The 13,016-nt window shown below is 46.0% G+C and overlaps 1 protein-coding gene across 1 annotated transcript in view; it reads left to right on the top strand.

Moving 5' to 3' along the window:
• LOC106613357 (small G protein signaling modulator 2) overlaps positions 1–13,016 on the top strand; it is a 145,894-nt gene that overhangs the window by 128,823 nt on the left and 4,055 nt on the right. The window contains exons 16-22 of the mRNA XM_045724860.1: positions 6,079–6,207; positions 6,401–6,577; positions 6,945–7,469; positions 8,255–8,379; positions 8,963–9,045; positions 10,682–10,791; positions 11,160–11,256. Of these exons, the coding sequence (XP_045580816.1) occupies positions 6,079–6,207; positions 6,401–6,577; positions 6,945–7,469; positions 8,255–8,379; positions 8,963–9,045; positions 10,682–10,791; positions 11,160–11,256 (1,246 nt within the window). The remainder of the gene's footprint in view (positions 1–6,078; positions 6,208–6,400; positions 6,578–6,944; positions 7,470–8,254; positions 8,380–8,962; positions 9,046–10,681; positions 10,792–11,159; positions 11,257–13,016) is intronic.

Below are 13,016 nucleotides of genomic sequence, written 5' to 3'. Positions count from 1 at the left end.
AGAGGGTTCGGGGTAGCTTTGAGAGATAGGAGGGGGTTGGGGTAGCTATGAGAGATAGGAGAGGGTTCGGGGTAGCTTTGAGAGATAGGAGGGGGTTGGGGTAGCTATGAGAGATAGGAGAGGCTTCGGGGTAGCTATGAGAGATAGGAGGGGGTTGGGGGTAGCTATGAGAGATATCCAGGATCCAGTTGCAGAGGGAGGTGTTTAGTCCCAGAGTCCTTAGCTTAGTGATGAGCTTCGTGGGCATTATGGTGTTGAACGCTGAGCTGTAGTCAATGAACAGCATTCTCACATGGCTGTTCCTTTTGTCCAGGTGGGAAAGGGCAGTGTGGAGTGCGATTGCGTCATTTGTGGATCTGTTGGGGCGGTATGCGGATTGGAGTGGGTCTAGGGTGTCCGGGAGGAAGCTGTTGATGTGAGACATGACCAGCCTTTCAAAGCACTTCATGGCTACAGACGTGAGTGGTCTGCTTGAACTACGGTGGTCTGCTTGAAACATGTAGGTATTACAGACTCGGTCAGGGAGAGGTTGAAAATGTCAATGAAGACACTTGACAGTTGGCCCGCGCATGCTTTGAGTCCACGTCCTGGTAATCTGTCTGGCCCAGCGGCTTTGTGAATGTTGACCTGTTGAAAGGTTTTGTTTACATCGGCTACCGAGAGCGTGATCACACAGTCATCCAGAACAGCTGGTGCTCTCGTGCATGCTTCAGTGTTGCTTGCCTCAAAGCGAGTATGAAAGGCATTTAGCTCATCTGGTAGGCTCACGTCACTGGGTAGCTCGCGTCTGGGTTTCCAGCTCGCGTCTGGGTTTTCAAGTCCTGCCACATCCGACGAGCGTCAGAGCCGGTGTAGCAGGTGTGGCGTACAGCAAGTCAGCCACCAGGGGGAGACTCGTTGCGGCCTGGTGACAGACGGAGTCTACATCACGAGGCGAGCTCCCTCTGCTGGACGTGCCAGGTTTCGACGGGTTCTCCGGCCAGGACTAATTGGGGCTGGTTGTGGTTGGTGAGTAATCAAGGGCTGATTGCTCACCAGCTGGATGAGTCCCATAAAGCTGCCAGAAGGGCAGCAAACTGGAGAAGGGACTGGGGGAAGAAAGGTTACTCCCATATAGTTGGGGACGGTACCAGAGATAAAAGGAGGGAGCTCAGTTTTTGTTCCCCACAGGAAACAGCAAGACCCGAAGACAGGGGTTTGGTCAAAACGTTTACACAGATCAGACACGGACAGAGTAGGATTAGCTCAGTTTCAAGGGTGTTTATTTGAATAACAAACCAAAAGAAAAGACTAGGTCTCCCCCATGAGGCCCTCTCCGGGATCCCTGGTCTGCCACATAGGATTCAATCTTAATCCTGTATTGACGCTTTGCTTGTTTGATGGTTCGTCTGAGGGCATAGCGAGATTTCTTATAAGCATCCAGGTTAGTCTCCTGCTCCTTGATGCGGATGTTGCTTGTAATCCATGGCTTCTGGTTGGGATATGTACGTACAGTCACTGTGGGGACGACGTCATCGATGCACTTATTAATGAAGCCGATGACTGAGGTGGTGTACTTCTCAATGCCATTGGATGAATCCCGGAACATATTCCAGTCTGTGCTAGCAAAACAGTCCTGTAGTGTAGCATCCGCATCATCTGACCACTTCCGTATTGAGCGAGTCACTGGTACTTCCTGCTTTAGTTTTTGCTTGTAAGCAGGAATCAGGAGGATAGAATTATGGTCAGATTTGTCAAATGGTGGGTGGGGGAGAGCTTTGTATGCATCTCTGTGTGTGGAGTACAGGTGGTTTAGGATTTTTTTCCTCTGGTTGCACATGTGATATGCTGGTAAAAATGTTGTAAAACTGATTTAAGTTTGCCTGCATTAAAGTCCCCGGCCACTAGGAGCGCCACTTCTGGGTGAGCATTTTCTTGTTTGCTTATGGCCTTATCGAGTTGGTTGAGTGAGGTCTTAGTGCCAGCATCGGTTTGTGGTGGTAAATAGACGGCTACGAAAAATATAGATGAGAACTCTCCTGGTAGATAGTGTGGTCTACAGCTTATCATAAGGTACTCTACCAAAGGCGAGCAATACCTCGAGACTTCTTTAATATTAGACATCGCTCACCAGCTGTTATTAACAAATAGACACACACCCCCACCCCTCGTCTTATCAGAGGTAGCGTCTCTGTTCTGCCGGTGCATGGAAAATCCCGCTCTATATTGTCCGTATCGTCGTTCAGCCACATCTCGGTGAAGCATAAGATGTTGCAGTTTTTGATGTCCTGTTGGTAGGATAATCTCAATCGTAGGTCATCAATTTTATTTTCCAATGATTGCACGTTAGCATGAAAAACGAATGGCCGTGGGAGTTTACTCGCTCGCCTACGGATTCTCGGAAGGCTGCCCGATCTGCGGCCCCTTTTCCTGCATCTTTTCTTCACGCAAAAGGCTTGGATCTGGGCCTGTTCCAGTGAAAGCACGATATCCTTCTCGTCGGACTCGTTAAAGGAAAAAGTTTCTTCCAGTCGGTCATAAGAGACGGTAGCAGCAACATTATGTACACAACAAGTAAAAAAATATATATTTTTTTACAAAATAGCACAATTGTTTGGGAGAATGTAAAACGTCAGCCATGTTCTTCGGCGCCATCTTGTCCTGAGCTCCATCCAAGTCTCTTCTAATTCGAATGGCTCTCAGTCAAATATGATAAGATATACAGTGAGCTCCAAAAGTATTGGGACAGTGACACATGTTTTGTTTGTTTTGTCTCTGTACTCCGGCACTTTATATTTGAAATGATACAATGGCTATGAGGTTAAAGTGCCGACTGTCCTCTTTAATTTGAAGGTACTTCTATCCATATCGGGTGAACCATTTAGAAGTTACACCACTTTTTGTGCATAGTCCCCTCCTTTTAGGGGACCAAAAGTATTGGGACAAAATCACTTATATGTGTATTAAAGTAGTCTGAAGTTTGGTATTTGTTCCTATATTCACGCAATGATTACATCAAGCTTGTGTTTGTGTTGGTTGTTTCAAATTATTTTGTGCCAAATAGAAATTAATGGTAAATACTGTAGTGTCATTTTGGAGTGACTTTTATTGTAAATAAGAATATAATATGTTTCTAAACACTTTTATATTAATGTGGATGCTACCATGATTATGAAGAAAATGTAGTTTATTTCAGAAGAACAGAATAGCATACTGAGTTGTCCTTATGTTAGGTCCTGATCCGACTATGCCATATGGCTGTGGGGCTACACTAGTTCATTTAGCAGACAAGTTTTGCTTAGAATTCAATGGTATTATTTTATAGTATGAAGAATACAATTGAACAAAGCTGAATTACATAGAAAGGATATTTTCTCCAAACGATTTGAGGGAGTGGGCACATGCAGCTATTCTGTGTTGAGCGGTTAACAAAAAAATAGTTCCTCCTATATGATTAATTTAGAGTTATTAATGTGACTTTAGTTGTTTTATAAACGTTGGGCTGTATGTTTAGATGTTTAATACATTGTAAGGCTGTATGATGCGACTCTAATGATGATTTGAAAAAAGTCGCTTGAAAGGCATGACCTCTGCTTTGGTATTTTTGCGCCGGCTGTACACACTACATCATTCACTCGTTCACAATTTGACAAGCACTTAATTAATATTGCCTAGAATTTCACAGCGGCATTCCCTTTGTGTGGGAGTAATGCACCCTAAAAATAATCCATGCGTTTTGCGGCCAGTGGCGGTAGTGCCCTTCTCCCTGAGTGCTGTGCGATCCATCACTTGATCAGGACTTCCTCACAGGCTACAACTGAAGAAAGGAACATCCGGGGCGCAACTGCGCGAGTCTTTAACCAATTCCGAGGTGCATATTGGAAGAACTGTCCACAATTACTTTTCGTCAGCCAACAAGATGAGTTGGCCTAACTGAACAGCAAAAGCACTAGCCTATGTCAATCTAATATCCCCCATAGTACATCAGTCGACCTATTATATTCTGTGTGAGTAATAAATATTCCAAACATAGTATGGGACAGTTGTGGGATGCTATAGATCCCAAATTAATACAACCTCTCGCATCATAACAAACTTTTTTTACGCAATGTGGCTGACGCAACAGATCAGAACGTTTAGCTTCAAATGTTAATAAACTATTAGGCTATTTCTTCACATTATAACCGCAGTAATGCGCACATGGTAGGAAGCTATAAGCGCGAATGTTCCATTAGTGGAAAACACCATTATAAAAAGTGATCGCAAATGTAATTATGCATGTAAATGTTTTTATTATAAAGGTGCATTTTTATAGTGAAAATTATATTCCCCAAATTTGAAACTCACGCTCTGATTATGTATGCCAGTTAGGCTCTACACCCCTTGTAAAGCGGATTAATGTGCTTAATTATAAGAAGTGATTTGGCGACTGTAGTTGTGTTACAAACCTTATTAAAACATATAGGCCTATGAGCTTTGCTACATGAGGTATGCGACTATGATTAGAAAAAGTCGAGAGAAAAAAATAACATTATTTCTTATGCTGGACATAACTCACAAGTGATAATACATCATTCACAAGTGACAGGCTATTGTCACCCATCCGACTATTCTTGATTTAGTCTTGTCTTTACATACAGTACCAGTCAAAAGTTTAGACACCTACTTATTCAAGGGTTCTTCTTTATTTTTTTACTATTTTCTACATTGTAGAATAATAGTGAAGACATCAAAACTATGAAATAACACATATGGAACCATGTAGTAACCAAAAAAGTGTTAAACGAATCAAAATATGTTTTAAATTATTTCAAAGTAGCCACCCTTTTGCCTTGATGACAGCTTTGCACACTCTTGGCATTCTCTCAACCAGCTTCATGATGAATGCTTTTCCAACAGTCTTGAAGGAGTTCCCACATATGCTGAGCACTTGTTGGCTGCTTTTCCTTCGCTGTTCGGTCCGACTCATCCCAAACCATCTCAATTGGGTTGAGGTCGTGTGATTGTGGAGGCCAGGTCATCTGATGCGGCACTCCATCACTCTGCTTCTTGGTCAAATAGCCCTTACACAGCCTGGAGGTGTGTTGGGTCATTGTCCTGTTGAAAAACAAATGATAGTCCAACTAAGCCCAAACCAGTTGGGATGGCTTATCGCTGCAGAATGCTGTGGTAGCCATGCTTGTTAAGTGTGCCTTGAATTCTAAACAAATCACTGATAGTATCACCAGCAAAGCACCATCACACCACCTCCTCCATGCTTCACGGTGGGAACCACACATGTGGAGATTATCCGTTCACCTACTCTGTGTCTCACAAAGACACGGCGGTTGGAATCAAAAATCTCACATTTGGACTCATCAGACCAAAGGACAGATTTCCACCAGTCTAATGTCCATTGCTCGTGTTTCTTGGCCCAAGCAAGTCTCTTCTTATTATTGGTGTCCTTTAGTAGTGGTTTCTTTGAAGCAATTCGACCATGAAGACCTGATTCACACAGTCTCCTCTGAACAGTTGATGTTGAGATGTGTCTTATTTTAACCTTGTGAAGCATTTATTTGGGCTGCAATCTGAGGTGCAGTTAACTCTAATGAACTTGAGAGCCAGTTTCATCATAGCGCTTGGTGGTTTTTGTGACTGCACTTGAGGAAACTTTAAAAGTTCTTGAAATTTTCCAGATTGACTGACCTTGTCTTAAATTAATGATGGACTGTCGTTTCTCTTTGCTTATTTGAGCTGTTCATGCCAGCTTTACTGATCTGTCTCACTGTCTCTCTCTCTCTTTATCTCTCTCTTTATCTCTCTCTCTCTCTCTCTCTCTTATCACTCTGTTTTTATCTCTCTCTCTCTCTGTATATCTCTCTCTCTCTATTTATCACTCTCTCTTTATCACTCTGTCTTTATCTCTCTCTCTATCACTCTCTTTATCTCTCTCTATTTCTCTCTCTGTATCTCTCTCTCTTTATCACTGTCTTTATCTCTATCTCTCTCTCTCTTTATCACTCTGTCTTTATCTCTCTCTCTCTTTATCACTCTCTCTCTTTATTTCTCTCTATATCTCTCTCTCTCTTTATCACTCTCTCTTTATCTCTCTCTCTCTAGAACTATAAGGAGTTGGAGTTGTTGTGGCTGGTGTATTATGGAGGTGTACAGCATGACATCAGGAAGGAAGTCTGGCCCTTCCTGCTGGGTCACTACAAGTTTGGCATGGGCAAGAAGGACATGAGCCAGGTAGCTAACAATACGTATGTCTCTCTGTCTCTGTGTTTTAACATCTTGCCACATGTACTACTCCCCAGCAGAGACGGGGTTCAATACTTGTTTCCACCTCTTCCTACTGTCTTCCCACTTTACTGTAACCCCTCTGTTTCCAAATGTAATAAATATATTTTAAAACATCTTGTCATACCATGTTGGTCTGTAGATGGATGAGAAGATCAGTGCACGGTACCAGCAGGTAATGAAGGAGTGGAAGTCCTGCGAGGTGATAGTCAAGCAGAGAGAGAAGGAGATGCAGTCGGCCATCTTTGCTAATCTGTCTTCAGGAAGCAGCACAGACAGCCACATCCTCAGACACAGAGACTCCACTCTCTGCAATGAGGTGGGTGGGTTGGTTGATTAATTGGTTGGCTGGTTGGCTGGTTGGTTGATTGAATAAAGTTACTTTTTTAAATCATTATAGAAACACGTGCAAATATTACATACAACTAGAAAGGGTAGTTTTCCTATTTGTTTTAGCTATTTATAAAAACCCAATCTCTACCCCTCCTCCCTCCTCCTCCCCCCTTCTCCATCCTCCTCAAGCCTCCTGCCTTCTCCCCCTTTTCCTTCCTCCTCCCCCTTCCTCCCTCCTCCTCTGCCCTTCTCCGTCCTCCTCAAACCTCCTGCCGCCTCCTCCCTTTTCCTCCCTCCTCCTCCCCCCTTCTCCGTCCTCCCCAACCCTCCCGCCTTCTCCTCCCTCCTGCCAGGTGTTCATGTCAGTGGATGAGCCCGACGCAGGGGCGGGGGGTCAGGACACCCCAGGAGGAGGGGGGAGAGACACCCCCGGCCACTCTACAGTGATTCCCCCCGCAGCCGGTGGGGCACTAGCTCCTGATGAGCGCCCCCTGGGGGAGTTTGACTCCCCTGACTCCGGCCTCCCATCCTCCAGGAACTACTCTGTCACCTCCGGCCACTCTCAGATTCTCTCCTCTATCGACGATGGACAGAGCACAGTGGAGGAGGGAGGAGCCAGGCAGGAGGGAGGAGCCAGGCAGGAGGGAGGAGCCAGGCAGGAGGGAGGAGCAGGGGAGGAGGGAGGAGCAGGGGTGGAGGGAGGAGCCAGGCAGGTGGGAGGAGCAGGGGAGGAGGCCCGGCCACACTCGTACAGTGTGACGGAGGAGAAGGAGCGACAGGATTGGTTGAGTGAGGAGATGCTGTGCAGTCAGCTGGATAAGTTGATGACCAATGAGAATGGAGGAACAGAGGGGATGCCTTCACTCTCCTCCTATACGGTAAGTACACACAGAGACAGATACTCAATAAAGACTCTGCACTCACAGGGAGCATCATTGAATTGCATTTCCAAACACGTAGATCACATTTGAACTGTTCTGGGTACTGTTCTGGGTACTGTTCTGAGTACTGTTCTGAGTACTGTTCTGAGTACTGTTCTGGGTACTGTTCTGGGTACTGTTCTGAGTACTGTTCTGAGTACTGTTCTGGGTACTGTTCTGGGTACTGTTCTGAGTACTGTTCTGGGTACTGTTCTGGGTACTGTTCTGAGTACTGTTCTGGGTACTGTTCTGGGTACTGTTCTGAGTACTGTTCTGAGTACTGTTCTGGGTACTGTTCTGAGTACTGTTCTGGGTACTGTTCTGAGTACTGTTCTGGGTACTGTTCTGGATACTGTTCTGGGTACTGTTCTGGGTACTGTTCTGAGTACTGTTCTGGATACTGTTCTGGGTACTGTTCTGAGTACTGTTCTGAGTACTGTTCTGAGTACTGTTCTGGATACTGTTCTGGATACTGTTCTGAGTACTATTCTGAGTACTATTCTGAGTACTATTCTGGATACTGTTCTGGGTACTGTTCTGAGTACTGTTCTGAACACTGTTCTGAGTACTATTCTGAGTACTGTTCTGGATACTATTCTGAGTACTGTTCTGGATACTGTCCTGAGTACTATTCTGAGGCATTTTTACTGCATTGATATTTACCCTTCAAGTGACCTGAAACGGATCAAATTGAAGTGTGTGTGTGTGTGTGTGTGTGTGTGTGTGTGTGTGTGTTTTGTCAGATTGAGCTGTTGGACACAGCGGCTCTGAACCTCCACAGGATAGATAAGGATGTCCAGCGCTGTGACCGTAACTACTGCTACTTTACAACCACTAACCTGGAGAAAGTACGCAACATCATGTGCAGGTAAACACAAAAAAAAAAAACACACCACACACACACACACACACACACACACACACACACACACACACACACACACACACTTTTATTTGCTCACTCGATCGCTCATTATTTCACTCTTTTTTTTTACCGTCTCTTCTTCCTGTGTCCCTCTTCTTTCCCCCTCTTCTTTCCCCCTCTTCCTCCCCCTCTTCCCCCCTCTTACCCCTCTTCTTTCCCCCCCTTCCTCCCCCCTCTTACCCCTCTTTTTCCCCCCCTTCCTCCCCTCTTCTTTCCCCCTCTTAACCCTCTTCTTTCCCCCCTTCCCTCTTACCCCTCTTCTTTCCCCCCCTTCCCCCCCTCTTACCCCTCTTTTTCCCCCTTCCTCCTCTTCTTTCCCCCTCTTAACCCTCTTTTTTCCCCCTCTTACCCCTCTTCCCTTCTTCTTTCCCCCTCTTCCTCCCCTTCTTCTTTCCCCCTCTTCCTCCCCCTCTTACCCCTCTTCTTCCCCCTTCTAACTCCCCTCACCCCCTCTTCTTTCCCCCTCTTCCTCACCCTCTTCTTCCCTCCCCCTTCTCTCCCCTTTTCTTTCCCCATCCTGTCCCAGCTATGTGTGGGAGAATCTGGAGATGGGTTATGTCCAGGGGATGTGTGACCTGCTGGCCCCTCTCATGGTCATTCTGGACGATGGTAGGAACCTCAGTCAACATGGCTTCCTCCCAAATGGGACCCTAATTCCCTATACTGTGTCCTTCTTTTGACCAGGGCCCTATGAAGCCCATTAGCCATTTGCTGTTAGCTAGCTATTATCTAGCAATTAGTAATGATACATTAGCAATTATAGCCATTTGCAATTAGCTTTTACCCATTAGACGTTAGCCGTTGCATTACACAGTGATCAGTGAGTGAAGGGGAATGTATGTGTCTAATCCTTGGTCACAATATACAGAAAAAGGACAGCCTCTCCCCTCCTCCCTCTCCATGCCTTCTACCTCCCTTCCCTTCCCTTCTTCCTCCCTTCCCTTCTACCTCCCTTCCCTTCCCTTCTTCCTCCCTTCCTTCTTCCTCCCTTCCCTTCTACCTCCCTTCCCTTCTACCTCCCTTCCCTTCCCTTCTTCCTCCCTTCCCTTCTACCTCCCTTTCCTTCTACCTCCCTTCCCTTCCCTTCTTCCTCCCTTCCCTTCTACCTCCCTTCCCTTCTACCTCCCTTCCCTTCTACCTCCCTTCCCTTCTACCTCCCTTCCCTTCTTCCTCCCTTCCCTTCTACCTCCCTTTCCTTCTACCTCCCTTCCCTTCTACCTCCCTTCCCTTCTTCCTCCCTTCCCTTCTACCTCCCTTCCCTTCTACCTCCCTTTCCTTCTACCTCCCTTCCCTTCTTCCTCCCTTCCCTTCTACCTCCCTTCCCTTCTACCTCCCTTCCCTTCTACCTCCCTTCCCTTCCCTTCTACCTCCCTTCCCTTCTACCTCCCTTCCCTTCCCTTCTTCCTCAAACCCTTCTCCCTCCGTTTCCTTCTACCTCCCTTCCCTTCTACCTCCCTTCCCTTCTACCTCCCTTCCCTTCTACCTCCCTTTCCTTCTACCTCCCTTTCCTTCTACCTCCCTTTCCTTCCCTTCTTCCTCCCTTCCCTTCTACCTCCCTTCCCTTCTACCTCCCTTCCCTTCTACCTCCCTTTCCTTCTACCTCCCTTCCCTTCTTCCTCCCTTCCCTTCTTCCTCCCTTCCCTTCTACCTCCCTTTCCTTCTACCTCCTTTCCCTTCCCTTCTTCCTCCCTTCCCTTCTACCTCCCTTCCCTTCTACCTCCCTTCCCTTCTACCTCCCTTCCCTTCTACCTCCCTTCCCTTCTACCTCCCTTCCCTTCTACCTCCCTTCCCTTCTACCTCCCTTTCCTTCTACCTCCCTTCCCTTCTACCTCCCTTCCCTTCTACCTCCCTTCCCTTCTACCTCCCTTCCCTTCCTCCTCCCTTCCCTTCTACCTCCCTTTCCTTCTACCTCCTTTCCCTTCCCTTCTTCCTCCCTTCCCTTCTACCTCCCTTCCCTTCTACCTCCCTTCCCTTCTACCTCCCTTCCCTTCTACCTCCCTTCCCTTCTACCTCCCTTCCCTTCTACCTCCCTTTCCTTCTACCTCCCTTCCCTTCTACCTCCCTTTCCTTCTACCTCCCTTCCCTTCTACCTCCCTTCCCTTCTACCTCCCTTCCCTTCTACCTCCCTTCCCTTCTACCTCCCTTCCCTTCTACCTCCCTTCCCTTCCCTTCTACCTCCCTTCCCTTCTACCTCCCTTCCCTTCTACCTCCCTTCCCTTCTACCTCCCTTCCCTTCCTCCATCAGAGTGTCTGGCGTACAGCTGCTTCACCCAGCTGATGAAGAGGATGAGCCAGAACTTCCCCAACGGCGGAGCCATGGACACACACTTCACCAACATGAGGTCCCTCATACAGGTAGGGTGTTTTATTCATTTAATTTAACCTTTATTTAACCTTTATACGAGGCAAGTCAGATAAGAACAAATTCTTATTTACAATGACGGCGTAGGAACAGTGGGTTAACTGCCTTGTTCAGGGGCAGAACGACAGATTTTACCTTGTCAGCTCTGGGATTCGATCAAGCAACCTTTTGGTTGTGTGTGTGTGTGTGTGTGTGTGTGTGTGTGTGTGTGTGTGTGTGTGTGTGTGTGTGTGTGTGTGGTGTGGTGTGGTGTGGTGTGGTGTGTGTGGTGTGTGCACAGAAGTGTGTGTTCAAATGATCCTAACATGACCCCTAACCTGTGGTCCGCTCTGGTGTGGTCTCTGTTTGATGATGTCATCAGATCCTGGATTCGGAGCTGTTTGAGCTAATGCATCAGAATGGAGACAACACCCACTTCTATTTCTGTTACCGCTGGTTCCTGTTGGACTTCAAAAGAGGTACGATACGCTTCACAAACAACACTCTTTTCATTCATTTAATTACATTTTCTTAGGGGGATTTTGAAGCTTTACTTAGACAATTATGAAACGAGGGGGGGGGGGGGGGGGTACAGGCACGTAAGAGAAGCAGTGTGAGAATATGGACAATATGCCCTGTTTTTAGCTCCTTGCCAACTTTGCAGTATTGTTTGTCTTATTGTTGTTATTTCTTACATTATTTGCTCAGAACTTTTCGTGCATTATTGCCTACAGACGAAAGTAACATTTGGATATTAGATCGGCGGTCACTCATCAACATTTCAACCAGAAATTTGACTTCCCTGAATTGGATCCTTTTTGTGTGAACTCCCCGAGGCAGTTCCATTCATCCTGGGGGGGGGCTCCAAGACGACGACACCGGACAAGAGGAAGAAGGAGTGGACTTCTAGTCCGACTCAGGAGGCGTGCACACCATCTACCGCTTCTGAGTATATTACTCGCTAATGTTCAGTCTCTGGACAATAAAGTAGATGAGCTCAGGGCGAGGATCTCCTTCCAGAGAGACATTAGGGACAGTAACATACTCTGTTTCACGAAATCATGGCTCTCTCCGGATATACTGTCCCCGTCCATTCAGTCAGTGGAATTGTCCGTCCATCGCGCTGACAGGAAGAAATATATATTTTTTTTAGTAAGGTGGAAGTGTATGTTTCATGATTAACTACTCATGGGTTTATTGTGGTAACATACAGCAACTCAAGCCCTTTTGTTCTCCTGATGTGAAATAACTCAACATCAAATGCAGACCGCATTACCTCCTGAAACATTTTTTCTTCTGTCATCGTCACGGCCGTGTATATATCCTCCCGCAAGCCGACACCGCGACGGTTTTCAAGGAACTACACTGGACTTTGTGCAAACTGGAAACCGCAAATCCTGAGCCCGCATTTATTGTAGCTGGGGATTTTAACAAAGAAAATCTGAGGGGAAAAAAACCTACGGAAGTTTTTTCATCACATCTCCTGTACTACTCGCGCATCGAGCACTCTTGACTCTTGGGGAGATCACTGTGTATTATTGTTGTGTATTATTGCACTGTTGAAGCTAGAAACATCAGCATTTCTCTGCACCTGCAATAACGCCTGCAAAATATGTGTACGCCGTCCAATCAAATTTGATTTTATTTGAACAGTGGGAAAAGTGTAATGCTAGGATTGAACCCTGGTTTTCAGTAGGGAGTTTTATACAGTTGAACTCAGAAGTTTACATACACTTAGGTTGTAGTCATTAAAACTCGTTTTTCAACCACTCTACAAATTTCTTGTTAACAAACTATAGTTTTGGCAAGTCGGTTAGGACATCTACTTTGTGCATGACACAAGTCATTTTTCCAACAATTGTTTACAGACAGGTTATTTCACTTATAATTCACTGTATCACAATTCCAGTGGGTCAGAAGTTTACATACACTAAGTTGACTGTGCCTTTAAACAGCTTGGAAAATTCCAGAAAATGATGTCATGGCTTTAGAAGCTTCTGATAGGCTATTTGACATCATTTGAGTCAGTTGGAGGTGTACCTGTGGATGTATTTCAAGGCCAACCTTCAAACTCAGTGCCTCTTTGCTTGACATCATGGGAAAATCAAAAGAAATCAGCCAAGACCTCCACAAGTCTGGTTCATCCTTGGGAGCAATTTCCAAACACCTGAAGGTACCATGTTCATCTGTACTAACAATAGTATGCAAGTATAAACACCATGGGACCACGCAGCCGTCA

The sequence above is a fragment of the Salmo salar genome, chromosome ssa09 (genome assembly GCF_905237065.1).
Source record: "Salmo salar chromosome ssa09, Ssal_v3.1, whole genome shotgun sequence".
In the NCBI taxonomy this organism is placed as follows: Eukaryota; Metazoa; Chordata; class Actinopteri; order Salmoniformes; family Salmonidae; genus Salmo; species Salmo salar.
The sequence above is the reverse complement of the archived record's forward strand: the minus strand, read 5'-3'. Positions and strand labels throughout refer to the sequence as shown.